Genomic DNA, 27,011 nt, shown 5'->3' with positions numbered 1-27,011 from the left:
ACCCATCCTCAAACAGATGACTTTTGCATACCTGGTGAGAGAGAAGACAGAGAATTCCACAAAATTAAGAGTTCAAAAGCAGATGCATTCAGAGACAGAAAACAGGATAGTTACCAGGGGCTGAGGGGAGGGGTGAGTGGGGTGACTGTTAATGGGTACAGAGTTTCCATGGGGGATGATGAACAAGTTCTTCAAATGGATGGTGGTGACGGTTGCACAACACTGTGAATGTATTTAATGCCACTGAATTATACACTTAAAAATGGTTAAAATGTTAAATTTATGTCATATATATTTTACCATAGCTTAAGAAAAAAAGAAAAAAAAAGCAGACGCGGCTCACCATCTCTTTCAGACACGACCAATTTATTCAGAAAATTCAAATTTCGGCTTGGCAGCAAGTTTGAGATAATCATTTCATTGGTGGCAATCACATTTTCTAGAGCTAATTGGCCATGGGGTAGCATCTGAAGTAAAGGCGGCAAAACTTTTAAAAATAATTTAGTGTGTCTGGGGTGATAATCATAATTATTTGCAGAGGAAACAAAACAAATAACCAGCTTAAACAACTTAAGCATTAAGCACCTTATTTTTTCAAGACACTGGGCTAGCTGCTGGGGTTGAGGTGGAAATACAAAAATCACCAAGACGCAATCCCTGACCTTGAGGAGTTTACAACAGCACATATAAAATGAGCATTACAAGTGAGGTACAAAAAAACTGCTCTACAAACATGGAGGGAGGAGAGTTTACTTCCCAGAGGGCTTGAAGTCAGGACTCTTAAATTTGGTGGTGTGGGTGAGGCAGGGTATAGCATGCCAAGTCAAGAAAACTCTGGTGTCTAAGCATGTCTTGGCAACAAGAAATGGTCTAGTTCCTCTACAGCTTTAAATGTGTCAAAGGGGAAGGGGAATTCGAAGGTACTTATTTTTATTTTAACCCTCCCATCATCGTTAGCCCATTATAAGAAAGAGATTGACAGGAAGTGAGGATGACAAAAAACAAAGTTTCAAGAGGCAGGAAACACCATTTCATAGTTTTCGTGTAAACTCAACCCCTTGTGTAGTGCATACACATCTGGTAGCTTAAGTAACACCACCAAATGGGAAAAAACGCACTGGCAGCATCACAGTTCATGATGGCAAAACACGGTCTCTCCTGTTAGACTATTAAGCTAGCTTTGGCTACTGCCAACGGTGGATGTAAGAGTACGTGGAAATTGAAGTCTGTATTTTACACATAAATTAAAGTCCGTAAACGTTCCCTCCTTAACATAAATGATGAAGAGGGTTTAGAAGAGACAATCTGGGGAGAGAGAAGTCTTTGTAGGCTAATTGATCTAATGATGACTTAGTATGCTGTATTTCCTATTTAAAAAAATACCAGATGAACAAGTCTTTCTTGAATAATAACTTACTGTGTATAACATACACCTCAAAAAGAATCTTAAAGGAACATACTACTAATCAAACATCAGTTTCTGTTTTTGCAATTTACACAAATTACCTTAATCATAATACTGTAGGGAACCCTTACAAAACACAACATATAACAAGTTGTTTTAATATTATTCATCATCCTTGACTTCTGAAAGTTTGACTTATTTTTATCTCAAAGGAAAACTACTTATAAATTTCATTTTCCCACAGAATTAATTCACCACTCAACTTTAAAAATAATTAAAAATAAAAGAAAAAGCTTTCTTGTAAGCCTTTACCAACGGTAAATTGGAATGCAAACACCTGCCAGGCTTCGATGAAATAAAAATAAACCACCTACATAACCAGCACCTCATAAAACCAAAACCTCCTTTTGAAGTACAAAGTTCAACTCTTCTTGCCCTCTTATTAACTGCTAATCAGAATGCTCCCCCATCTAGGAACTGTTCTGGTTTGTTATGTCATACAACATACAGTATTTTTTAACATTAATAAGTTGTTGATACGGTACCATGAATAAATAGCTATTTTCTAAAACCAAAGTGACTCAGAAGACTAGGAGAACACGTAATGGCACAGTGAAATGATTTGAAAATGAAATTTTTAAAAAAAGTAATCTATCCTGGTCTTATATTATTAACTTAAATTAAAAACCAAAAGATGAAGTATCACTTCAGACCTATATACATCAAGATGCCAGTTCTTATAAAAATGTTTTAGTTGTAAATGCTAGATTATGCAAAAATAACTTTATATCAATTTTATTTACCTTTCATGAATTTTCCCCAACTCTAGTATTAAAAACATTACAACTTAAATTTTAAAATGGCAAAAAATTCCTATTTTCCCCATCTATTAAAAAATGATTTTGTTTTTCCTTATTAACATACAATGCCCTATTGTTAAGGCACAACTTTTTTAAGGATAAAAATGAAACCAGAGATTAGGTTTATTTTACATAACAGTTAAAAGACAGACTTTTTGTAGGCATATACTGAAAATAATTAAATATGTCTTAAATTCAACCAAGATCTAAAATGAAAAATCATTGTTTCTATCCAGGACCAATCAACACATAGCCAAGATAAGTAGTTGCAGCTAGAATCATCCAAATAGTTTGTTTTTAACCTGTCCAAGATTGACTCCATAAGGCTGTTTTCAAGGTGTTATCAAGAGGAGGCAAGCTGGATATTTTTTCTGAAGAATTAGGGGGTAGCACTCCAGCTTTCTTTACGTATGCTTGTGCTATTAGAGACAGTTGTCACCTTCAAGGCCTGAGTGAAATCCAATTTTTGAATTAAGCATCTGAGACTAGAGTGGGGTTCCAGATCACAGGGGTTAGGGCAGGTGTTTGCTTTGCATCGTCCCTCTGCTACCCTGCCCCAGAGCTGTCTTTCTTCTTTCCCACACTCTTCTTAGCTCTGCCCTCTCCCACTTCTTCTGACCTAATTTGCACAAGACTCAAAGGGAGCACTTAGCAAACAGCAAGAATTTGCACAATTGTTACTTAAAACACATAAACCAAAACTTTTCATTATACAGCAACAAATAATTCATTTGAACATTGATTTAAAATCAAGGAAAAAAAACACTAAAATTGGGGGAAACAATTGAACACCAAAGACAAATAAGTCCCATCTTGTAGGCCCTTGTAATCTCAGCTGAAATAGGGATACAAGTAGGACAACTAATAGACAAAGCAAGTTTTATCAAGCAGGCTTATATACCCAACTGTCCTGTATCTTCTGCATTCTCACTGTTTGAAGGACAGGTCACAAGGAATGCTCTGTCAAGACAGAGGCATTGGTTTACACTTGATAGTGTAAAGCTTTGTGGTTTTGAAGGTGATTTTCCTTTATTTTTTGAGGAGAGTCTTTGAAAAGTAATGGTCCACTAGGACTCTGCCAGGGTTGCTCTCTCGCTGGGAACTTTAGCCTCAAGTCTCAGTTCTACTGTGAGATCTCAGCAGCCAATCTTGAGAGAGAGAGGTCTGTGAGAGAAATCTGGGGTCAGTGTTGGGGAACAGGATATTGGTTAAGAAAGAGGAGCAGAAACAAAAGGAGAACGTGAACAGGCTAGGAAGATAGGGAACAAGATAGAGATGACATGGGCAGAGGAAGGGGACAGCTCATGGATATTGAGGTTATTGATGTTGCTGCTTTTACTAAATGTACAACTCAATTTTACCGGAAAATTATCCTCTATATAAGGGCACAGATGAGGAAAAGGAAAGACCAGGAGCTGGGGAGGTGAGGGTCACTAAGAGTAAACTTTAGCTATTTTGCTACATTTTAGAAATAATTTATTGTAATTCTAGGAGAGAGTACATGTCTCACTTGTTCATGAAGGTGTTTTACCGGTATGTTGTGGCACAATAATGTCTTACATAAATAAATATAAATACTGTTCTTTGTACTTATATTAGTTCTGTAATGAAACAAAAAGATTTTTTAAATGAACTTTCTATAAAAGCACTTAAAAATCATTAGTACCTAGACTATATCCAACAAATTATAAAAATAATATATTTAAATGTCAGCCAATATCTTAATTTTTGCACAAAACACAAGCCTTTCACAAAGTCATTATCTATATGCAGATTAATGAAATTAAAAATAAAATGAAAGAAATCATGCTTGCTAACACAAACTAGTTTCATTTCCATTAAATAAGAAAGTTTCCATATAATATTGAAAAAAAACCCCTTCGATTAAATTCTATTTCCTAATATATGCCAGTCCTATTTCCCTAAGTTTGACACATTACAATTAAAACCAATGTTTATACCACAGGACTCTGGAAACTGCATATGCCTTTGCCATCTCACCTGAGAAAGATGGATTTCCTCATCTCATTGCAAAGTAAAAAGATGAGTTCTTCAATATTTTGTTTAGAATTCCTAAGTCCTGTTTAAATATCAAGTGTTCCAACTACCAAAACTTCGAATTTTCACTGAATCAAAGCCTACCTATTAAGGCCCACTACCCCGTAAGATCTATGACCAGTTGCTAGAGATTAGGTGGAAACGTGTATCATACTAGATTCAATTCCCTAATGAGGAATTAAAGGGCTTTGGACAGTATAATATGCAAACCTAAAGTTGTATGCACATTCTACCAGGTGAGGAAGTCCATTCTTTGGTCAATTTTACCTCCAAGATACGAAAATAAATGGAAAGTTGTTTTCAGGTTAAAAATTTTTTCAAAAAAGAAAGAAAAGAAATTATGAGAAATCTCTCTCCTTATCAGTGTGTTACAGAATATGAGGACATCAAAGTCACATGAAATAATGGTAGTTTACATAAAGTTTCTAGATATCACATTGAGAGAAATCAGATATCCCAATGAAAGTTCACAAAGGTTCTAATTACAGTGACACAGTGACTATGCCACGACCTTTCTTCCAACCAGATTCTACATTTTGAATAGAGAAAAAACGCATCAGAAAGTAACTTTAACCTTCATTATTTCAATCTGAGAGGAAACTATAAAGTATCTCAAGAGTTACTACTTTGAGAGTCTGGTTAGGTTAGATCCATTTATTAATGGTAAAAGCAACCATGGCAAAAGCAGCCATAACTCATTCTTTTTTTTTTTTTTTTTTAATAATTTTATTTATTTATTTTCCCCCCAAGCCCCAGTAGACAGTTGTATGTCATAGCTGCACATCCTTCTAGTTGCTGTATGTGGGACGCGGCCTCAGCATGGCCAGAGAAGTGGTGCGTTGGTGCGCGCCCGAGATCCGAACCCGGGCCGCCAGCAGCGGTGCGCATGCACTTAACCGCTAAGCCAGGGGGCCGGCCCCATAACTCATTCTTGATACTGAGAGAATCTCTGTATACAAACCTGGCAAATTTTTTAAAAACTACTAAAACAAAGCTTTTGAAAATAAAGCTAGCTCAATTCATGTAATGTCAAATAACTTTCAATTAATAATAGCATCAATTATATTCTTATAATGCTTTATAGCATATTTTAACCCTAATGAGAAAATGCACCAAAATCCTAGTGCTAACCCTGAAACCTTAATCCAAACCGTACGAGTTAAAGACTAATCGTTGGTCAAGAGGGAAAGGATGGAACCATGCACTGTCTAAAGGGCAAAGGAAAATCGACAGCAAGATGGCAGAAATGTTGAACCCATGGGTACAAACAAACTTTTCTTTATAAACAAACAAAACACACACAGAAATTACAATTACAACACAACCATCTGTATTCTCTACTAGCTGGTGAATCTGTTATTAAAATTTGAAAGAAAAAAACAATTTAAGTTTTTTCTATTTTAATCTATAAGAAATAATCAGTAACAGATAAATAGAGCATTTGTTGCATATTAATGAATGTGTGGCTTCTTGTGCTTTCCATCTGAATTAGGAGTAAAAACCCCCAATTACTTTATTTTCAATGAGATATAATTGTAAAGTAATACTAAACATCTACACAAAATCAATCCTTTCTTCAGCCCAATTCTATACGAAAAGTAGTAACAAATAGTGAAGATTCATGATATTGTGTCAAAATGCTGACTCATAACAATGTAGACTTAGCTATAGATTTTTAATTCACAAATATATATATATATATATACGCGCCTTGTGTATGACAACTGTACGAAAATAGTCTCAAAAATAAAGACAATACTTGAGACACGAAGCAACCCATTTTCCCTGATCTTGCATCCTATCACAGGGAAAATAAATCTCTGATGCTTCATAAATACTTTAAAAAGTTCGGGATCGCCTTCACCATGCATAGTCTTCACTGATGCTCTGAAGCCTCCAACGTTTCAGGCTGACTGTTCAACTCTGGAAGAGCTGTGACCTGTAATTAGCCTTGCTTATTTATGCCCAGTCTTCTCTAGATCTGGGAGTTTTCTGACCAGAGCCTGGTGGTTCATTCTGATGCTAGCAAGGAGCCCTCCTTCAATGCCGTCGGAACCAGTGTAACTGATTTCTTCACCACTCAGGGTGGTCATATGCCCCCCAAGGGCTTTTAAGATGGCATTGCCAGCACATATATCCCACTTTTTGATGTATGTCACATGGATATATAGATCAGCTTTTTCTTGACTCTTATCAGGCACATCCAAGAGCGCTAAAACTTTATAACCTAAAAGATAAACACAGAACGTAAGTCACTAATGGAAAGATTTAAAGACAGCAGCTGACTTTCTTGAGTACATTGTTAAAAATAACAGCACAGAGTGTGCAGGAGCTTTCGTACTATCTTTGCAACTGCTAAGTCTAAAATTATTTTAAAATAGCTTTTTTTAAAGTAATAGCACAGACATTAAACCCAAATGAGCAAAAAATATACTGCAAAGTAACTTATTAAGCTATTCTCAAGCATAACCAAATATATGCCTATAATTTTTTAAATTTAAATCTACTTTGTGGCTGTTTTCTATGGAATGACGCATTCAGTATGAATCATTTCCTATGGAACATTATACTGAAGCTAAACACCCACAGGTTTGACTTGAGGATCTAGGAAGGCTGGATCTGAAAGATGAGACACAAAATAACACTACTATCTTAAGTCTTTTTTTAAATGAGGCATAATTTAAAAAACCATTAAATAAATACAGAAGAAACTAAGTCTAGACCTCTGGTTTATCACCTCCTACTGGGTATTTTGCACATTACCTCTCCTAATCAACTTAACAGAGAGCCTGTAAGAAAAATAAAGCCATATTAAGGAAGGCAAATACACGTAATCAGTAAATTAAAACTATTAGGCTTAAAAGTTAATAAGTATCGGGGCCGCCCAGTGGCACAAGCGGTTGGGTGCGCGCACTTCACTTCGGTGGCCCGGGGCTCTCGGGTTCGGATCCCGGGCGCGCACCAATGCACCGCTTGCCAGGCCATGCTGTGGCGGCATCCCATATAAAGTGGAGGAAGATGGGCACAGATGTTAGGTCCGGGTCAATCTTCCTCAGCAGAAAAAAAAAAAAAAAAAAAAGAGGAGGATTGACATCAGATGTTAGCTCAGGGCTGATATTCCTCACACACACAAAAACAATTAATAAGTATTACTTTTCCCTTTATTACTGTGCTGAAAGGGTTTTTCAAGCACAAATGTTTCTGACCATAATCTGCTATTTATTTGAATTAAAACACTTGTGTCGGGGCCGGCCCGGTGGCGCAAGCGGTTAAGTGCGCGCGCTCCGCTGCGGCGGCCCGGGATTCGCTGGTTCGGATCCCGGGCGCGCACCGACGCACTGCTTGGCAAGCCATGCTGTGGTGGCGTCCCATATAAAGTGGAGGAAGATGGGCACAGATGTTAGCCCAGGGCCATCTTCCTCAGCAAAAAAAAGGAGGATTGGCGGATGTTAGCACAGGGCTGATCTCCTCACAAAAAAAAAAAAAAAAAAAAAACACTTGTGTCATATTAAACAGCACTCAAAACAAAGGTGGGCAAATGGCCCACGAGCCAAATCCAGGACACAGCCTGTTTTTGTACAGCCTTCAAGCTATGAATGGTTTTTAAACTTTTAAAGGGTGGTTAAAAAAAAAAAATCAAAGAATATTATGTAACAGAAACCATATGTGGCTCACAAAGCCTAAAATATTTACTATCTGACCTTTCAGAAAAAGTCAGCTGACCCTCGATCTATAACAGAGGTAACACCATAGTACAGAATATACATTAAGCTGAATGGGCACAGACTCTCGGGCTCATCCCAGACAGGCAAGCTGAGGAGTCTAGGTGTGTTAAACATGACTCAGGGATTAGCCATTCTAATAACACCTACGATGACTCCCAGCATCCTTCTGCCATACAAGGCATCGTAATGTGCTTGATCTTTTCTTCCTTCCTTGATATGCCCACAGTTAAACTAATAGGACAATTATTTTAAAATCAGATCACATATAAAACAACCATTGATAACATCACTGACAGGAAGATGCTTTTGTAGTACTCGAGGAACAGAAATCACTGTTGTGAGATTGTTTCTAACAAGAAGGCACGTGCGACTCAAATCCCACCCTGGAGATAACCGAGGAGGAGACATGCCTGTCTCAAAAGTACACCGTCTGTTCTCACTTTCTTCTCGAGCATGGCACAACCAAATCTGTCTCTTGACCCAGCCCTGACTATGCTGGGAACACTTGATAGGCACCACAGGGGAGTAGAAACATACCAGCACCACCAGCGGGGATAATTGTTGTCTGGTTTCCAAACGTCTGAAGAGCAACCTGTTTGACCATTCCTGAATGGGAGCGGGACACAACAATCCTTGGGGTCTTCTCATTGTAGGAAGTGCGGGCTTTCACATTTGACCCACCATCTACCATTGCCCAAGCTGAAAAGCAAATATAATATCCATTAATAGCACTTTTTTTTTTTTTAATAATTTTATTTATTATTTTTCCCCCAAAGCCCCAGTAGATAGTTGTATGTCATAGCCGCACATCCTTCTAGTTGTTGTATGTGGGACGCGGTCTCAGCATGGCCGGAGAAGCGGTGCGTCGGTGCGCACCCGGGATCCGAACCCGGGCCGCCAGCAACGGAGCGCACACACTTAACCGCTAAGCCACGGGGCCGGCCCCATTAATAGCACTTTTAAAAGTAGAACTGGAAGTACCAAGAGTAACTGAAAAAATACCTTCTTCCACAGAATTACTTGCATTTTTTTCCAAAACAAAGAGCTTTATTTTTTTCCTGAATACAAGAGTAACATGTTTATTTTTTTTACACTAACATAGGCATATATTAAGACAAAGCTAAAAAAGGCCATTTACTCCTGACCAGCCAGAGATAATGACTATTAACTACTTGGCTTAAGATCTCCCAGGCTCCAGGGCTCCCTGTTGGGTGGTGGCTGAGTCTTCACTGGAATCCAATTGCAACTAAACTTCTCCTTGGACCTAATATCACTTCCCTCCTCCGTTCCACAGATTTGATCCCAAGAGTATACTCCCTAATAAACATTCTGCACGCTAATCTCCATCTTGAAGTCTGATTCCCGGGGAACCCAATCTGTGACAACCTATGACATAAACACAACTAATTACCCTGGATAACTCAAATTTTAAATTTTATTTTTCTCCTATACTACCTCTACTTCTGATAGAGGTTTCAATTATTTGCATATTGGCTCAATCTCCTAAGGAGTTTTACAAACATGAGACAAAGAGGTGAGTGAGTTAGGTTACATATCTGCTTTATCACAGAGTATAAAAAGAAAAAGCTCTAGATTTTAAAATAAACAGAATTTTTTCTTTTTGGTGAGGAAGATTGGCCCTGAGCTAACATCTGTTGCCAATGCTCCTCTTTTTGCATGAGGAAGATGGTCCCTGAGCTAACATTTGTGCCCAACTTCCTCTATTTTGTATATGGGACGCTGCCACAGCATAGCTTGATGAGTGGTGTGTAGGTCCACACCTGGGATCTGAACCTGTGAATCCCAGGCCACAAAGCAGAGCTCGCAAACATAACCTCTACGCCACCAGGCCGGCCCCAGAACAGAAATTTTTAAGTGGGTGAGAAGACCCCAAAGATAGCTTGAAATGTTTTTCCTGGTTCGGAAGTTTTCTTCACTGACTACTAAACTTTATAAGAAAACAAACTTACAGAATTATCCCAATTAGATAGTTGTTCTGGCAGTCACTCACTATGGGGTAAAATGCAGTCCACCATGGCTAGCAAGGAAAGCAACTGCATTACTACTTAGTCCTGGCTGCAGAAAAACACCAACAGAATCTGGGTTTCTGAGTTCAAGGATGATGGTGGAAGTCTCTTGGACTCTTCTCACACTTCTTTCTAAAAACCACACATAGCAACAAGGAGAACAAATACAAACACGCTTAATCAATACCTAAAGAATAAGTAGGAGACACAGGATAGCCATAAACACAAACTTATGAGCAAGAAAGGGAGTAAATACGGAAGATCATTAGAATAAGTGCTGCAGCCAACCCGAGTGTGGGGAATACGGCAGGAGCTTCACAGAAGTGCCAAGAGGTCAGAGGATGCTCAGTGGTGGCAGAACTCAGAAAACATCAGCCAGGATTTCCTACCAGAAGGAAAAGATCCCATCTACAACAAGAACTACTGAAAGTAGGCCTGAAACTGGGCAGCAGAGCACAGAGGAGAGGAGGCTCGCAGAACACATGGAATCAAAAGTGCAGTCTTGAGAACATACTGGACGACATACTACATCTTTTAGGACGTCTCTCCAAAAGAGAAACAATTTGGAAGACAGCAAATAGAACTAAAGAGAAGGAAGGGGTTTGAAGATAAGGGCCCTACTGAAACAACACAGGATCAAACAAGAAAGGAGAAATGTGAAAACAAAAAAAGATGCCTGATAATAAAGATAATGCCTTCCTCACGCTAACAGAAAAGAAAGCTCCTGAACTGAGACTCATCCAAACTCGTTTTCTGCCACCACCCTCCCACCGATGCCACAGTAGCCGACCCAAATATGAATAAGAAATATAAAACTGCAATGTCCATTGAAAAATATAGGAAGAAAACACAGAGAATGAAGATTAAAACATTTCAGGTACTTCAAAGCAGAGGAAAACTATAATACAACATTCCAACATGATTAAAAACAAATCAGCAACAAAAAAATGAAAAAGAACGCTATGAAAAAAAGACCCCAACAACTCAGAAAAGATGGAATAGGAAGATATAAAATGGGAACTCACATAACACAGGAAAGAAACTGGAAAAAAAAAGGACAAAATCACTGAAGACTTAGCACTAAACCACAGGATGTCCAAAGGACAACAGGTATGTACAAAAACACAGTAAGCGATGAGAAAAGCAGAAAATAAGTGAAGTAAGTAAACAGATAAAAGGGACCAGAGAGCAAGAGGCACAGAAGCCAGTGAAAGAAGAGTCAACATATATATATTATCAGGAGTCTCTGAAAAAGAAAAGCAAACTAATGAAATAGAACTAATCTTTAAAATTATGACTCAAGAAAATGTCCCTGAAATAAAAGAAGACCCAAATGTCCACACTGAGAGACATATTATGTAGATATCTGCCCAGAATGCCAACTCTGAATCTGAGATATAGTTCTATTATTAGACTTTAAATATAAAGTTCATTGGCACTATAGGCAAAAAGACCAAGCCACTTACAAAGGAAAGAAAAACTGGTTATCAGTCTTATTACTATTGCCAACAAGATTCAACACATGCCTACACACGTATTGCACCAGTTCAACAGTTTCTACCAGTTAACTAAGAAAAAAAGGGGTACAGTGGGTTGAATAGCGCCTTACCAAAATTCATGTCTACCCAGAACCTTCAGAATGTGACCCTATTTGGAAACAGCGTCTTTGCAGATGTAATTAAAGTTGAGGTCATTCTGGATTAGAGCGGGCCCTAAATTCAATGACTGGTGTCCCTATAAGAAGAGGAGACACAGAAATACAGAGACAAAGGGATGTGAAGACAGAGGCATGGATTGGAGTGATGTGTCTACAAACCAAGGAGCAGAAAGGAAAGAACGCCTGGAGACACCAGAAGCTGGAAGAGGCAAGGAGGGATTCTTCCCTTGAGCCTTCAGAGGGAGCATGACACTGCTGACACCTTGATATCAGACTTCTGGCCTCCAGAACTACAAGAAAATAAGCTGCCCCATCTGTGGTCATTTGTTATAGCAGCCCTAGGAAATGAATATAGGAAATGAATATAAAACCGAAGATTTTATCACTAGCCAAGAGGTCTTTCATGTATCAAGGTTATAGAAAAAGCTTTTAACATGTAAGGACTCAGGTAATACCACATCCATGAGCAAGCTTTTCTGAAGTAATCCATTAGAGGACAAGCTTTATCCAACCAAGGGATGACTGAAGAAATCTCAGCAAAAGCACTGTTGGTTAGCACTGGATAAATTTAACTGTGGATTCAAGAGGAAATCAAAAACAGGAATAAAGGCGGAAGAAGAAAGCTATGTAAATGTTATCTCATAGCTGACTGATGACAGTCAAAGGATTCCACCTAAATCTGAAGAGCTGAATAGCAGAGTAGAAAGACGAACATCAAAAAAGATATGATTGACTAAAACGGGACAAGTAGTCAAGAAGAAGGTTAAAATAAGCTCATTTAATTGTTGCTCATAGGAGAGAACCAACAGACAATACCTAAGGAAAAGGACCATATAACGATACCTAAAGAAAACACTATACATTAAGGTGTGGGTAAAAGTGAGCAACAAAAAGAACAAATTTAACTTAAAAATAATAACTGCAGTTTGAATCACACTGAATATACAAAAATCCATGAGATCATAAGGCTATTAAAAGGTTAATATTACCCCTGAAAAAATAACAGCTGTTCCCACTGGAGGGAGTTTTTACCCTAATTCCTTATTTGAAAATTGGTAAAGGAAGAGTTAAACATTTATCCTGTCTTTCTAGTAGGAACTACATTTTAGGATAAGTAACTCCAGCTGATGGAGAAATTTCTCTATAGAAGAATTCCAACTAACATACATAGAAAAAAACAACAGAATTAGAAAATCCCATTTTACATCTTTAATAGATCTTAAAACTATTATGTAAAAGGTTTAATAGAATCTCGATCTCAAATGGTGCCACAATCTCTCTCCAGATTACCTGCTGGTAACAAGAGAATCAAAATAATTTCGTAACTGAGAGATCTGGTCATGACCATCTTAAGCATCATTAATAATGAGATGAGATATTATATGTCATGTATATGATGCAATAGGAAGTACATGAAGACTATCTACAATGGACTCTTGACAAAAATGCTTAACCTTAATCCAGTCAAGGCTTCAGATCTAATTTGCACTTTATAAGAAAAAGAAGATGTAAAAATATACAAGTCAAATGATACCCTGAGGAAATATCAGAAGAATCCAAAAGGCAGGACATTCTATGACAACTGACCTGGTCTCCTCAACAAGTCAATGTCATGGGGAAAAAGGGGGCTGGAGATTGTTCTAGTTTAAGAGAATTTAACATAGCAACCCAACAACCAAAAGAAATGCTTGTCACTTGACTGGATCTTGGTTTGAAGTAACTGGTTGTAAAATTCACTTTAGGAACAATTGGGGGAAATATATTTACATTCACATTGGATCAATTAGGGAATAACTGTTAATTTTATTATTATATCAATAGCATGGTTCTTGTGTAGAAACACATTCTTTTAAGAGATGCATACTGAAGTATACAGGGGTAAAATGTAATGATCTTTATAATTTTCTTTAAAGTATATAAGCAAAAAAAAGCAAATATGCAAAAAAAAGCAAATATATAAAAATGTTATCAACTGTTAAATCTAGATGAAGGAATATATATTCATTATAATTTTATGTTTGTTTGAGATTATTCATAATAAAAGTAAAAAAAAAGTAATGAGAGGAAAAAACACAAAAAACCTCTAAATTCTTTTTAGAAATGATCAAAAAACATGGTTTTACTAAGAAGTAAATTTACGATGCTGTATCTCTAGAGGTCAGTATTGAGTAAGAGAATAAAGACAGCACATCTCAGTAGATAGTACCAGAATACTTTTAGATAGTTACTAATTCAATATTTTTAAAAAATATATTTTATGTTACATAAACTCAATACATTCAGCCATAACGCTTATATGGACAAAATTACTTCAACCACCTTAAAAAATACAGTAGGTGCTTAAATAAATGTAAATGATTGATAATGATAATGAGGTTAACAGTGATAAGGTAAAAGGTAAAATAGCAGTTAACAGAATGTGTTTATTCTGTCTGCAAGATATGCTAAAAAAAGTCCAGTAGGAAATAAGTAGCTGGTACTTTGCTACACAGACTTCAAACATTATAACTTATTTTTAATAGCTACAAATGTCCAATGAGTGGATATACTACACTTACACATTTATACATAACTTCATTAAAATACTATTCAAGTATCTCTTGCCTCTTAGAATTTCAAACTCAATGAATTAAGTCTGATGAGAATTTTGATCAGCTTTGCTCTAACTGCTGTCAACAACAATATCTAGCTCCCACGATAGTCAAGTATAGCTAAATTCTGGTGAACATACAATACTTGACAGTTGGTACTCTGCCAACAGCAATATACAGTCTGGATCTGAAAATAACAGTCTAAAAAGAGGGTACAAGCCAAACAAACCTTTGATCCAGGAATGGAAGGTCAAACCACCCCTAATTAAGGACTCACTGATTCTTTTCGAATGTTTGCCAACTAGCAAGTACCTATGTTCCAGCAGACTGGGCAGTCAGCTCCATCATAGAATAGGGCATTTTATTACTAACTTAAAAAGACATCTGTGGAACATAACTTGCTCCTAAGTTAGAGACTTTTGGCTTTTTTATTTTATGGGAGGTAAGCCTATGGGGGGAAATAATTCTTATGGAATAAAGATTTTTTTAAATGGGCATTTTATTATCTCTATTCTCCCCTCCAAAATGAACAGACCTGGAAACAGGGCCCAAAGAATGTGAATCTATTTACCTATCCAATATCAATTTACTCTGCATTTTCTTTATTATGGTTCTAACTTTCTTTGGAGTTGCAGGCTCTGTTGGCAGCTAAGGGTGCCACGTGACATTTGGCCAATGAGATGAAGCAGAGGGCTTCAAGTTATTCTTTCCTGATACAAAGAATATCTGGGATGGATCTTTTGTCCCTCTTCTTTCCCCTTTCTTCCTGTCTAGAATAGAGCCACGGTAACTGGAAACACCCACTTTCTAAGCACGCAAACAAAGTCACCTTCTAAGAAAAAAGGCAAAAAGAGAGGAGTCAGGTCCTTAACAGTATCATAAAGCCACTGAACCACAACTACTCTTTGGCGGTCCTATTAGCTGAGAAAAATAAAGCCCTTACTTGTTTAACCACTGTAATCAGATTTACTTAATATACAGCGAAACGCAATCCTAACTGATATAGAAGAGGCAATAAGGGACGTTGTCAAAAGAATAAGAATGGGCCTCAAAGACTTAAACTCCGTACTTTTATGTGCCTTTTTTTTAATTAAAAAAAAGTCATTGTAATTACTGTTTTATATTCTTTCCTGAGTTATTTTGAGGCTGAGTCAACTTATGTCAATACACTTCATAAACTGTGAGAATACTCAACAAATGTGAGGTATTAGTAGGGAATGATTAGCTCTTGCAGTAACATTTTGAACTATATGGTTTTCATGACAAGAGCTGCTAAGCCCCTTTTCTCCTCTATAAAAAGACGACGTTTTCCTTTGTCACACAGAGTTATCTATTGAAAGGCTCAATGAGATAACATTAAATTAAATATTAAGTATTATTACAAAAGTGGTGTGATATACTGATTTGCATAAAATTCCTGGGGTTGATTCCTTCTCTAACTTAGCTAGATGACCTTGAGGAATGTATCAAATTTCTGAGTCTCATTTCCTCACCTGTAAGAGGGAGCACTAACAGTAATTGTGTCCCTCTCTCATGAGCTATACTAGGTGAAACAGTACTGCTAGAGTAGACTCCAATATACACTTTCCCTATTTCCCCTGAGTGACAGAATTCCTGAATTTTACCTTAGATGGTCACCATCACTGAAATAAAGACTACATTTCTAGCCTCCCTTATGGCTGAGTTCTAGCTATGTTTTGATCAGTGGATGTGAGCTGAAGTGATGCATGCAACTTATGGGTCAAACCCGTAGTGGGAAATGTCCTCCATGTCTCCCTTTTTACCCTCTCCACTGGTGGAATGTGGCTAAAGCAGTGAGCCATCCTCAGTCATGCAGAGGAGGGCAACAAATTTTAGCACAGCAAAGCAGCAGGAGGGAATGGACTCCACGCCTGGTACCAGGGAGCTGCCATGGTAGCGCTGGTCTGCTTACATATAGGCTGTTAGAGAAGGGAGAGAAATAAACTATTTTGTTCAATCTCCCATGTTTTGATGCATATTATTACAGCAGCCTAACCTGTATCCTAACTAATTCAGCAAGAACTCAAAGAAATATGTGAAAGCAATCCGTAAACCATAAAGCAATTATATAATTAATATTAAGGCACATTATCACAGTAATGGCATAAACCTTTTGTAGCTCATCAAATTGTAGACTTTAAAAACTATCTGAATTATGAAATGAGATTAAAGGTCAGATAGTACAAAGCAGATTTCGTTTTGAAATGTAGAACCAACACTCATAGAAATATATGTTTAGCCTATCTCAGAGCAGCCAGAATTTGGGATACAAGGTTATTGTCAAAGGAAATAATTTTAGAGTAATCAAAAATTAACCTTGTCTCTCTTTCTCTCCACTTGACAGAGAGCCTTCTAATGCACTGTCAACCACATCACTGAGACACAATGGAGAAGGCTGGAGTAAACGATAGAACTGTATGGATGCCTGGCGTATTAGCTTCCCAGGGCTGCCGTAACAAATTACCACAAACTCAAGGGCTTATGGTAAGCAAAATTTATTTTCTCACAGCCTGCAGGCCAGAGGTCCAAAATCAAGAAATTGGCAGGATTGTGCCTTCTGGAAGCTCTAAGGGAGAATCTGCTCCATGTTTCTCTGCTAGCCTCTGTGGCTACTGGCAATCTTTGGTATTCCTTGCCTTATACTGTATCACTCCAATCTCTGCCTCCACCTTCACATTGTCTTATCCCCTGAGTGTCTGTATACTCCCTGTTTCTTCTAAGGAGACTCTCATTGGTTTAAGGGCCCACCCTACTCCAGGATGAGGTAATCTTGACACTTACCTTAATTACATCTGCAAAGACCTTATTTCCACATAAGGTCACATTCTCAAGTCCCAGGTTGTTATGGGTTGAACTGTGTTCCCTCAAAAGGTATGTTGAAGTGCTAACCCCCAGTACCTCAGATCTGACCTTATTTGGAAATAGGATCATTGCAGATGTAACTAGTTAAAATGAGGTCATGCTGGAGTAGGCTGGGCTCTTAATCCAATATGACTGTTGTCTTTACAAGAAGAGAAGAGACACAGACCCAGAGACATAGGGAGAATGCCACAAGATGATGGAGGCAGAGATTGGAGTGATATGTTTACAAGTCAAGGAACACCACGGATTGCTGCCAAACTACCAAAGGTAAGAGAAAAACAAGGAAGGATTCTCCCCTACAGGTTTCAGAGAGAGTATGGCACTACCGACACCTTGATTTTGGACTTCTAGCTTCCACAACTGTGAAAAACTACATTTCTATTGTTAAAGACACATAGTTTGTGAGTTTTTTTTTTATGGCAGAACTAGGAAACTAATACAGGGGTGCACGTGACTTTGAGGGGGACATTACTCAATTCACTGTACCAGGTCATTAGGGCTGCTTTCAACAGTGACAAAGTGGATACTGTCACCATCAAGAACCACACCATCTTAAGAGGATAGTGGAGCCAAAAAGGCCTTAATCCTTGCCCCGTGTTTTTGACGGGAGTTAGCACAAAGGATGACGATTCCCTTCAGACTGTCAGCAACATTGCTTACACCATTAATTGTTTCCCTCAACTTTTCCACCGTGACAGCTTATGGTGTCATTGTGGACTTGTGACACAGTCCACACCCATCACTGCTATCTGGAAGACCATGGCTAGCCTCTTTGGCAAACTGCAGCATAATGGCTGCAGTGATACCAAAATGTCACCCCAGTATCCATTAGCACTGGCAAGGCTTTGGGTAAGGTCATTCCTGAGCTGAATGGGAAGCTCTTTGGCATGGTCTTCCACACTCTCACTCCCAACACGACCATCATACATCTGACCTGCCATGTGCAGGAAGCTAAGGAACATGTCTGCATTAAGAAGGTAGGGAAGCAAGGGTCCAAGGGAACTCTGAAGGGCATCCAGGGCTACAGAGGGATTAGCCTGATTATTGAGACTTTCACAGTGACACCATCCATTTTTGATGCTAAGGTTGGCATTGCCCTTAACCATAACAATATGCCCTTAACCACCACAATATTAAGCTCATTTCCTGATATGACAACAGATTTGGCTAATGCCACTTCATGGTGGACTTCAGAATCCACCCAGAATGTGTAAGAGCTCTAGACCTTTTCCCCAGCAACAGCATGAGTAAAACAGAGAGGACCTCAGCTGCCCGGGAGTCTGTGCCCAACTGTATTGCCCAACACACTAAGAATCTCTCCTCTTCATCCAACACAGCTTCTGTCCTCTAAAGAAAGTTTAGAAAGCTCTGCTTTGTCATGTATTATCAGTACCAATGATAAAATCCTCACTGTATCCAGTGAAGGGGTGACGTAGGGTAGGGGATTGACTTATTTAATAACTACTGAGCTCAGCTGAGATTCTGACAGGATGGTAAGTACTATAGACAAAAGATTTAATAATATTAACTCTTGCTCTAGCATACTTCTTACCTGTATAGTCAGAAAATGGCTTATGTATTACTCCTAGCACAGGTTTACCATTTACAGCCACACACACCATAGTAGTGACATACTTTCGAAGATCCTCTATGAGAAAAAAAACCAAAAACACAATTGTCAAAGTAACAAATAAATTCAGGATACAATGTTACACTTTATTTCACTAAAAATTTATGTACATGAAATGTCTTTCTTCGTCAACAATCCCCTCAGACAGTCTAGCAATGAGAGCCAGTGTAAGGGAGTACTTGAGTTTTGGTTTCATACGCAGATTACCTGGGTTATTTTCCCAGCCTACCATTTTATTAGCTGCCTGTCTCTGTGTGAATTACTTAAATTCAGTTTCCTCATCTGTAAAATATAAATACTAATTAAATACCCATTTTAGGTATAAATTAAATTTATTTTTAATTTTAGGGTTAAATTTAAAAATCAAGTTAAGTACTTAAATAGTCCCTGCACAAGGGATGCACTCACTAAATATTATCACTACTATACAATCAAGCCAATCTCAGTTTAGAAAACTTTTTAAATTAAAAAACCCCTCAATATTCCATATTTCTATTATCCACTCCTGCAAAATACTGTTTTATAATTTCAGTTACTATTACATATACACACCTAGTGTCTTCTCCCTGTTCTCCAAATAGTTAACTATTGAGTGTCTATTATGGGTCAAGTTCAGTGCTTAAGCATTTGAATACAAAGGTAAGGAAGCAAAAGCTCCCACATTCAGAGAACTTACCATCTAGAAGGACAAATATATAAGCAACCAACTTTAACATATATACCAAGAGAACAGAGAAAAAGCAGGAATTAGGTCTCTCTGGGTAAGAAACAAAGCATGGGAGAGGATCCACAGAAATGAAATCTAAGCGAGAACTAGGTAAAAAGAATGAAAATGGGGGGCGGGGCGTAATTCTCTGATTTGCTACTTGCTTTCTGGGTGCCTAGGATTACTATTTTGAATTCCAAGGATAGATGTATATGCAACAAAACCCAAATTCCCAATATCACAGGTAAATATTGTATTCTAGCTATATAAAGAAAGACCTCAATAATACACACCTCAATATATAAACACCTCAATAAAAAGGCGTGCAGTAGGAACCATTTTGTCGTTGTGACTGCTAAAAACTTCCCTTCACTGAAGAATCAGTGACATACTGAGCCACTGTCACCAATAGGAATATGCCATAATACAGTAGGGGCGGGGGCAGGGGTTAACAGGAACTGATCCAGTCCAGATGTTTCACACCATACTGCATTAATGCAGCTCTCTGTCTTAAAATCTAATCATAAGAGCTGTCTTGGACTGGGAAAATATCTACCAACATGTATATACCACCTGCCCTAGTTCTGGTTCTCTAATAAATAACGGCAATCTAAAGTTTGAGATCAATTTTAATTTTAAAATTACCCGTATACTCCTGTGTAGCATCAAGTGGGTCGATCCAGACAGTAACACTTTCTGCTGGTACCTCTTTAGGGGTGGCTATTTCCTTCAGGATGTCCTCAGGAATCTTACGATCCCATAAGATAACCTCCTGATCAGCTGCATCCACATGTTCCTCAGTATTTATCTGCATCAAAAATAGTTGACAGTTAAAAAATTTAAAAACTAAGAAAAAAATCACTACCTGAGAAAACAGAAAAGAGAAACATTTCAGACAAAATCACATAAATTGAAAGTAGGTAAATCAGTATTTTTATTTCGAGGCATTTCATTACAAAATGAAAATATATTGTAAAAGAAATTCCAGGGACATCTTGTCTTCGAGTACTTTCCAATCTAATATTCAAGCTTAGCTTGTTGTCTAAGCAAGACACAGAAGCCAAATATAGAGAAACTAAGCATCAAAGAAACAGTTATTTAAAGCTTAATGATATTTACGAAAAATAACAGATCTAAAGTGTAAAAATAGACTGACAATATCCTGAAACACAAGCAACTGAACTGAACACAAGCAACTAGTAAGAGTTAGAAGGAGAAAAGTAATAATGGACTTAAAAAGTATTAAGCCTTAAAAACAGGGAATTTATGAATGCTAAGAGATGTAACATCCTAGAAAAGTAATCACCTAAAATATACCTGTGATCAATAGGAAAAAGGAAACCTGGAAATGATGAAACAGATAATAAACTAGTATATTATAAAATATAAACAAAGCTGAAAAGAGTAATCAAAAGAGACAAAAAAAGATCAATCTTCTCTTCATTATACACCAAAGATGTGTCACAGGATAAGGAGGTAAAGTCAAATTTTTTATTTTTTATTTACTAGAAAACAAAATTAAAATATAAAATAAATCTCACTTACCATACAGATATGTAATGGTGTGGGCGAGCAGAGAACCACTGCTTTCAACAGTGAGTTTTTTAATGCAAACTTAAAATATATTCTGATTAACAAAAAGATGATTTAAAGATAATGTGTTACGGGCCGGCCCCGTGGCTTAGCGGTTGAGTGCGTGCACTCTGCTACTGGTGGCCCGGGTTCGGATCCTGGGCACGCACTGACGCACCGCTTGTCCGGCCATGCTGAGGCGGCATCCCACATACAGCAGCTAGAAGGATGGGCAACTATGACATACAACTATCTACGAGGGCTTTGGGGAGAAAAACGGAAAAAAAAAAAAGGAGAAGGATTGACAATAGATGTTAGCTCAGGGCCGGTCTTCCTCAGCAAAAAGAGGAGGATTGGCATGGATGTTAGCTCAGGGCTGATCTTCCTCACAAAAAAATAAAGAAATAAAATAAAGATAATGTGTTAGAACTGTATTTAAAATACATTTACAAATTAGGACATGCCAATGAAGCAAATTTAAGAATTGATTGCACTTTAAGAATTAAGTTAATAACAAACTGTCAATTTTACTCAAATACTGCTTTAGCAGAAGACTTCTCTATCAGATCATAATATACACACGCAAGAAAAATGTCCTCAAAACGTGAATTTCAAGTAGGGACTAACACCTAAACAGGACAGGCTTTTGGGTACTGTGCTTTCTGACAAGCTCTGTTTCCAGAGTAGATCACTGTGTTTATACTGCATATGATGCCATGCACAGTCTCAGAATGACTGTAACACTCACAATACATGAGTAAAAAGTCACACAGGATGAAAACCTTACAACTATCAGCAATCTCCTGAAAGTACCCTGAAATATCCCAAATTGTCACAGAGGTTAAAATAGTAATATTCCAGAAACATCGAGTTGCTTAAATCATAAAATAATTTTAGTACAGTGTACAGTAAACATCTAATTTATCCATTCACTTATTCCTTTATTGATTCAGTAATGTTTACTGACTGCTTACTACATGCAAGACAGTTCCGGAGCATAATGCACAATGGTGACCAACGTGAGCCAAAAATCTCTGGCCTTGTGGATCTTAGATTCTAATGAAGGAGATAAACAATAAACAAGATAAATAAGTAAAACATGTAAAGGAAAAATGTTCTTTAAGATAGGGTGGCTAAGATTATTCATAATAGCCCAAAACTAGAAACTACCAAATGTCCATCAACTGTTGAATGGATAAACAAAATGTGCTAGATCCATACACTGGAATATTATGATTCCATTTACGCAAAATGTCTAGAACAGGCAAATCTATGGAGACAATAGATTAGTAGTTGCCTGGGGCAGGGGGTGGAACCGGGATTAGCAGTAAATGAACACAGGGATATTAGTAGGGTGATGAAAATGTTTTAAAACTGATTAATGATGATGATTGCATAACTCAGCAAATCTACTAAAAACTACTGAATTGGACATTTGAAATGCACGAATTATATGATATGTAAAATATGTTTGTTTTTTTAAAAAAAAAGAGTAGCTAAGGAAGGCCTCACTGAAAAGGTGGTAAGGTGGTATCAGAGTGAAAATCTAAAAGAAGTGAGCCTAGCAGGCATCTAAAGGAAGCATATTCCAGCCCATGAAGTAACAAACGCAAAGGCCCTGAGGTGGGAGTCTGCCTCGTGTATTGAGAGCACAGCAAGGAGGCAAGCACGGTGAGAGCAGAGAGAGCCAAGAAGGAGCTGGAGATCAGGTCCAAGGTCAGAAAGTAAAGGGAGCCAGATGGTGAAGGACCCTCCAGGCACGACAGTCAGTTGCCCTCCACCACACGTAACCTCTATTAACAACGTGTAGAGGGGCCCAGACGTTGCAGAAAGCTAAAGGAAGGTGGGGGTGTGTGGGGAGGTACAAGGATTAGAAAGAAACAAAATCATAATATGCAATTATGACTGATCATTGAGAAATACCAAAAGAACTTGTGGATAAATTAAGGAAACCATTTAAACTAACAACAGAAATAAATTACCTGGAAATAAATGTATTCAAGTTGTGCAAAAACACCATGGAGAAAACTAAACTATATTAAAAATATTAATCACTTTAAAAAATGATAAAGATGTCATTTCTCCCATCAGTAAACTATATATTTAATGCAACTCCAATCAAAATCCATAAAGGATTTTTTTTACCCCTTCTTGGAAATGCGACAAGCCATTTTAAAAACATTTATATGGAAGAGTAAACAGCCAGGAAGAGCCATGACATTTTGGAGACAAGCAAAAAAAGGAATATCATTGGGGGGTGACTTTCCTTAACGATATCAAGACTTTTTTTTTTTTTTTTTTTTTGATGAGGAATATTAGCCCTGAGCTAACATCTGCTGCCAATCATCCTCGTTTTTGCTGAGGAAGATTGGCCCTGGGCTAACAATCATGCCCATCTTCCTCTACTTTATCTGTGGGACACCTGCCACAGCATGGCCTGATGAGCAGTGTGCAGGTCTGGGCCCGGGATCCAAACCTGCGAACCCTGGGCCACCGAAGCAGAGGGCATGAACCCAACCACTACGCCACTGGGCGGGACCCTCAAGACTTATTTTAATGCTGGAATAATTAAGACTCTGGCACTGGGGATGCATTTTGGCTTTTTTCCCCCTAGCTTCACTGAAATATAATGGACAAATAAAGTTGTACACATTTAAAGTGTCCAATGTGATGATTTGATATAAGTACATGTTGTGAAATGATTACCACAATTAAGTTAATTAATGCATCCATCACCTCACATATTTACTTTTCTCTTTTGTGGTGAGAACGCTTAAGATCTACTCTTGAAGCAAATTTCCAGTATACAATACAGTATTATTAACCATAGTCATCTTGCTGTACATTAGATCCTCAGAACTTATTCATCTTAGCTATAACTAGAAGTTTGTACCATTGACCAACCCCTCCCCATTTCTCCTACCCCCTAGACTCTGGCAAGCACCATTCTACTGTTTCTATGAGCTCAATTTTTTTTTTTTTAAGATTCTACATATAAGTGATACCGTGCAGTATTTGTCCTTCTGTGTCTGGCTTATTTCACTTAGCATAATGACCTCCAGGTTCATCCGTGTTGTCTCAAATGGCAAGATTTCCTTCGTTTTTGATGAATAACATTCCATTGTACATATATATATCACATCTTCTTTGATAGGGATTGCACTGAATCTGTAGATTGCTTTGGACATTACGGATATTTTTAAAGTATTAATTCTTCCAATCCAAGGACATGTGATATATTTCCTTTTATTTGTGTCCTCTTCAATTTCTTTCATCAATGTCTTACAGTTTTCAGTAAAAAGGTCTTTCACCTGCTTGGTTAAATTTATTCCTAAATATTTTACTGTTTGTGATGCTATTGTAAATGCAACTGTTTTCTTAATTTCTCTTTTGGGTAGTCTGTTGTCAGTGTATAGAAACACAACCGATTTTTGCATGTTGCTTTTGTATCCTGCAACCTTGACTAATTCATTTACTAGTTCTAACAGTATTTTAGGGAAGTCTTTAGGATTTTCTATATGCAAGATTATATCATCTGCAAAGAGAGACAATTTTACTTCTTCCTTTCCAATTTGGACCCATTTTATTACTTTTACTGTCCTAATTGTTCTGGCTAGGACTTCCAGTACTACATTGAATGGAGGAATGGAAGTGGTGAGAGTGGGCATCCTTGTCTTGTTCCTGATCTTAGAGGAAAAGATTTAGCTTTTCACCATTGAGTATAATGTTAGCTGTGGGGTTGTCATATATGGCCTTTATTATGTAGAGGTATATTCCATCGATACCTAATTTGAGGGCTTTTATCATGAAAAGACACTGAATTTTGTCAAGTTATTTTCTGCATCTCTTGAGAGGATCACATGATTTTTATCTTTCATTCTGTTAATGTGGTATATCACATTCATTGATTTACATATACTAAACCATCCTCACATCTCAGAGATAAATCCCACTTGATCCTGGTGTCTGATCCTTTCAATATGCTGTTAAATTCAGTTTTCTAGTATTCTGTTGAGGATTTTTGCATGTATGATCATCAGGGATATTGGTCTATAATTTCCTTTTCTTGCAGTGTCCTTGTATGCTTTGCTGTCAGGGTAATACTGGCCTCATAAAGTGAGTTTTGAAGTGTTCCATCCTCTTCAATTTTTTGGAAGAATCTGGTAATGACTGATATTAATTCTTCTTTAAATGTTTGGGGGAATTCATCTGTGAAGCCATCTGGTCCTGGGATTTTCTTTGTTGTTCCCGGTATTTTTGATTGATGGTTCAATCTCCTTACTAATTACAAGCCTGTTCAGCTATTCTATTTCTTCATAATTCAGTCTTGGTAGGTTGTAAGTTTCTAGGAATTTATTCATTTCTTCTAGGTTACCCAATTTGTTCCTGTATAATTGTCCACAGTAGTCTCTTATGATCCCTTGTATTTTGCAGTATCAGGCGTAATGTTTTCACTTCTGAATGCTTTCATTTCTGAATGTACATATTTGAGTTTTCTCTCTTTTTATCTTAGTCTAGCTAAAGGTTTGTCTATTTCTCTTAGTTGATATTGTCTATTGCTTTTCTAGTCTTTATTTCATTTATTTCTGCTCTGATCTTTGTTATTTCCTTCCTTCTGCTAACTTTGGGCTTACTTTGTTGTTCTTTTTCTAGTTCCTTGAGGTGTAAGTTCAATTGTTTACTTGAGATCTTTCTTTTTTCTTAATGCAGGCATTCATCACTATAAATTTCCCTCTTAGGACTGCTTTTGCTGCATCCCATAAGTTTTGGCATGTTGTGCTTCTATTTTTATTTCAAGACTTTTCTCATTTCCTTTTTTATTTCTTCTTTGACCCATTGGTTGTTCAGGGGTGTGTTGTTTAATTTTCACATATTTGTGAATTTTCCAGCTTTCCTCGTTATTGACTTCTAGTTTTACACCACTGTGTAAAACTGGAAAAGTGCTTGATATGGTTTCAATCTTCTTCAATTTGTTAAGACTTGTTTTCTGGCCTAACACATGGTCTATCCTGGAAACTATCTTGTGTGAGCTTGAGAAGACTGTGTATTCTGCTGCTGTTGGATGTAACGTTCTGTATATGTCTGATAGGTCCATTCAGTCTAAAGTGTAGTGCAAGTCCATTATTTCCTTATTGATGATCTGTCTGAATGATCTAGCCATTGGTAAAAGTGGGTAATGAAGTCCCTCCTATTATTGCATTGCTGTCTGTTTCTGCATTCAGATCTATAATAATTGCTTAATATGTTTAGGTGTTCCAATGTTGAGTGCATAGGTATTTACAATTATTATATCCTCTTGATGAATTGAGACTTTTATCACTATATAATGATCTTCTTTGTTCCTCATTATAGTTTTTTAAAGCCTATTTTGTCTGATATAAGTATAACTACCCTGTTCTCTTTGGGTTTTCATTTGCATGGAATCTTTTTCCATCCCTACATTCTGATCCTATGTGTTGTCCTTAAAGTTGAAGTGAGTCTGTTGTAGGCAGCATATAGTTGAGTCTTCTTTTTTATCCATTCAGCTACCCTGTGTCTTTGTTTGGAGAATTTAGTCCATCTACATTAAAAAAAGTTACTGATAGGTACAGACTTACTATTGCCATCTTGTTCATTGTTTTCTCACTTTCTGTAATTCCTTTGTTCCTTTCTTCCTTTCTTGCTGTCTTCCTTTCTGATTTGATGATTTTTCATAGTATGCTTTGATTTCTTCCTCCTTATCCTTTGTGTGCCTACTAGGGGTTTTTCCTTTGTGGTTACCATGAGACTTACATAAAACATCTTATACTTATAACAGTCTATTTTTAGCTGATAACTTCAATTGCATATAAAAACTCTATCCTCTTTTAATTCCCCTCATTTTGTTTTTGATGTTATAATTTACATCTCTTTACACT

The 27,011-nt window shown here is 37.3% G+C and overlaps 1 protein-coding gene across 1 annotated transcript in view; it reads right to left on the bottom strand.

Annotated features, from left to right (window-relative positions):
- Positions 1-347: 347 nt before the first annotated feature.
- Positions 348-27,011, bottom strand: part of BPNT2 (3'(2'), 5'-bisphosphate nucleotidase 2) — a 38,566-nt gene continuing 11,902 nt past the window's right edge. The window contains exons 2-5 of the mRNA XM_004435722.2: positions 20,188-20,350; positions 18,759-18,854; positions 8,586-8,747; positions 348-6,550 (exon numbers count right to left, since the gene is read on the bottom strand). Coding sequence (XP_004435779.1) covers positions 6,279-6,550; positions 8,586-8,747; positions 18,759-18,854; positions 20,188-20,350 — 693 coding nt within the window. The 3' untranslated portion in view covers positions 348-6,278. The remainder of the gene's footprint in view (positions 6,551-8,585; positions 8,748-18,758; positions 18,855-20,187; positions 20,351-27,011) is intronic.

Source organism: Ceratotherium simum, chromosome 31 (genome assembly GCF_057802395.1).
Source record: "Ceratotherium simum simum isolate JZ-2026a chromosome 31, ASM5780239v1, whole genome shotgun sequence".
NCBI lineage: Eukaryota > Metazoa > Chordata > Mammalia > Perissodactyla > Rhinocerotidae > Ceratotherium > Ceratotherium simum.
The sequence above is the reverse complement of the archived record's forward strand: the minus strand, read 5'-3'. Positions and strand labels throughout refer to the sequence as shown.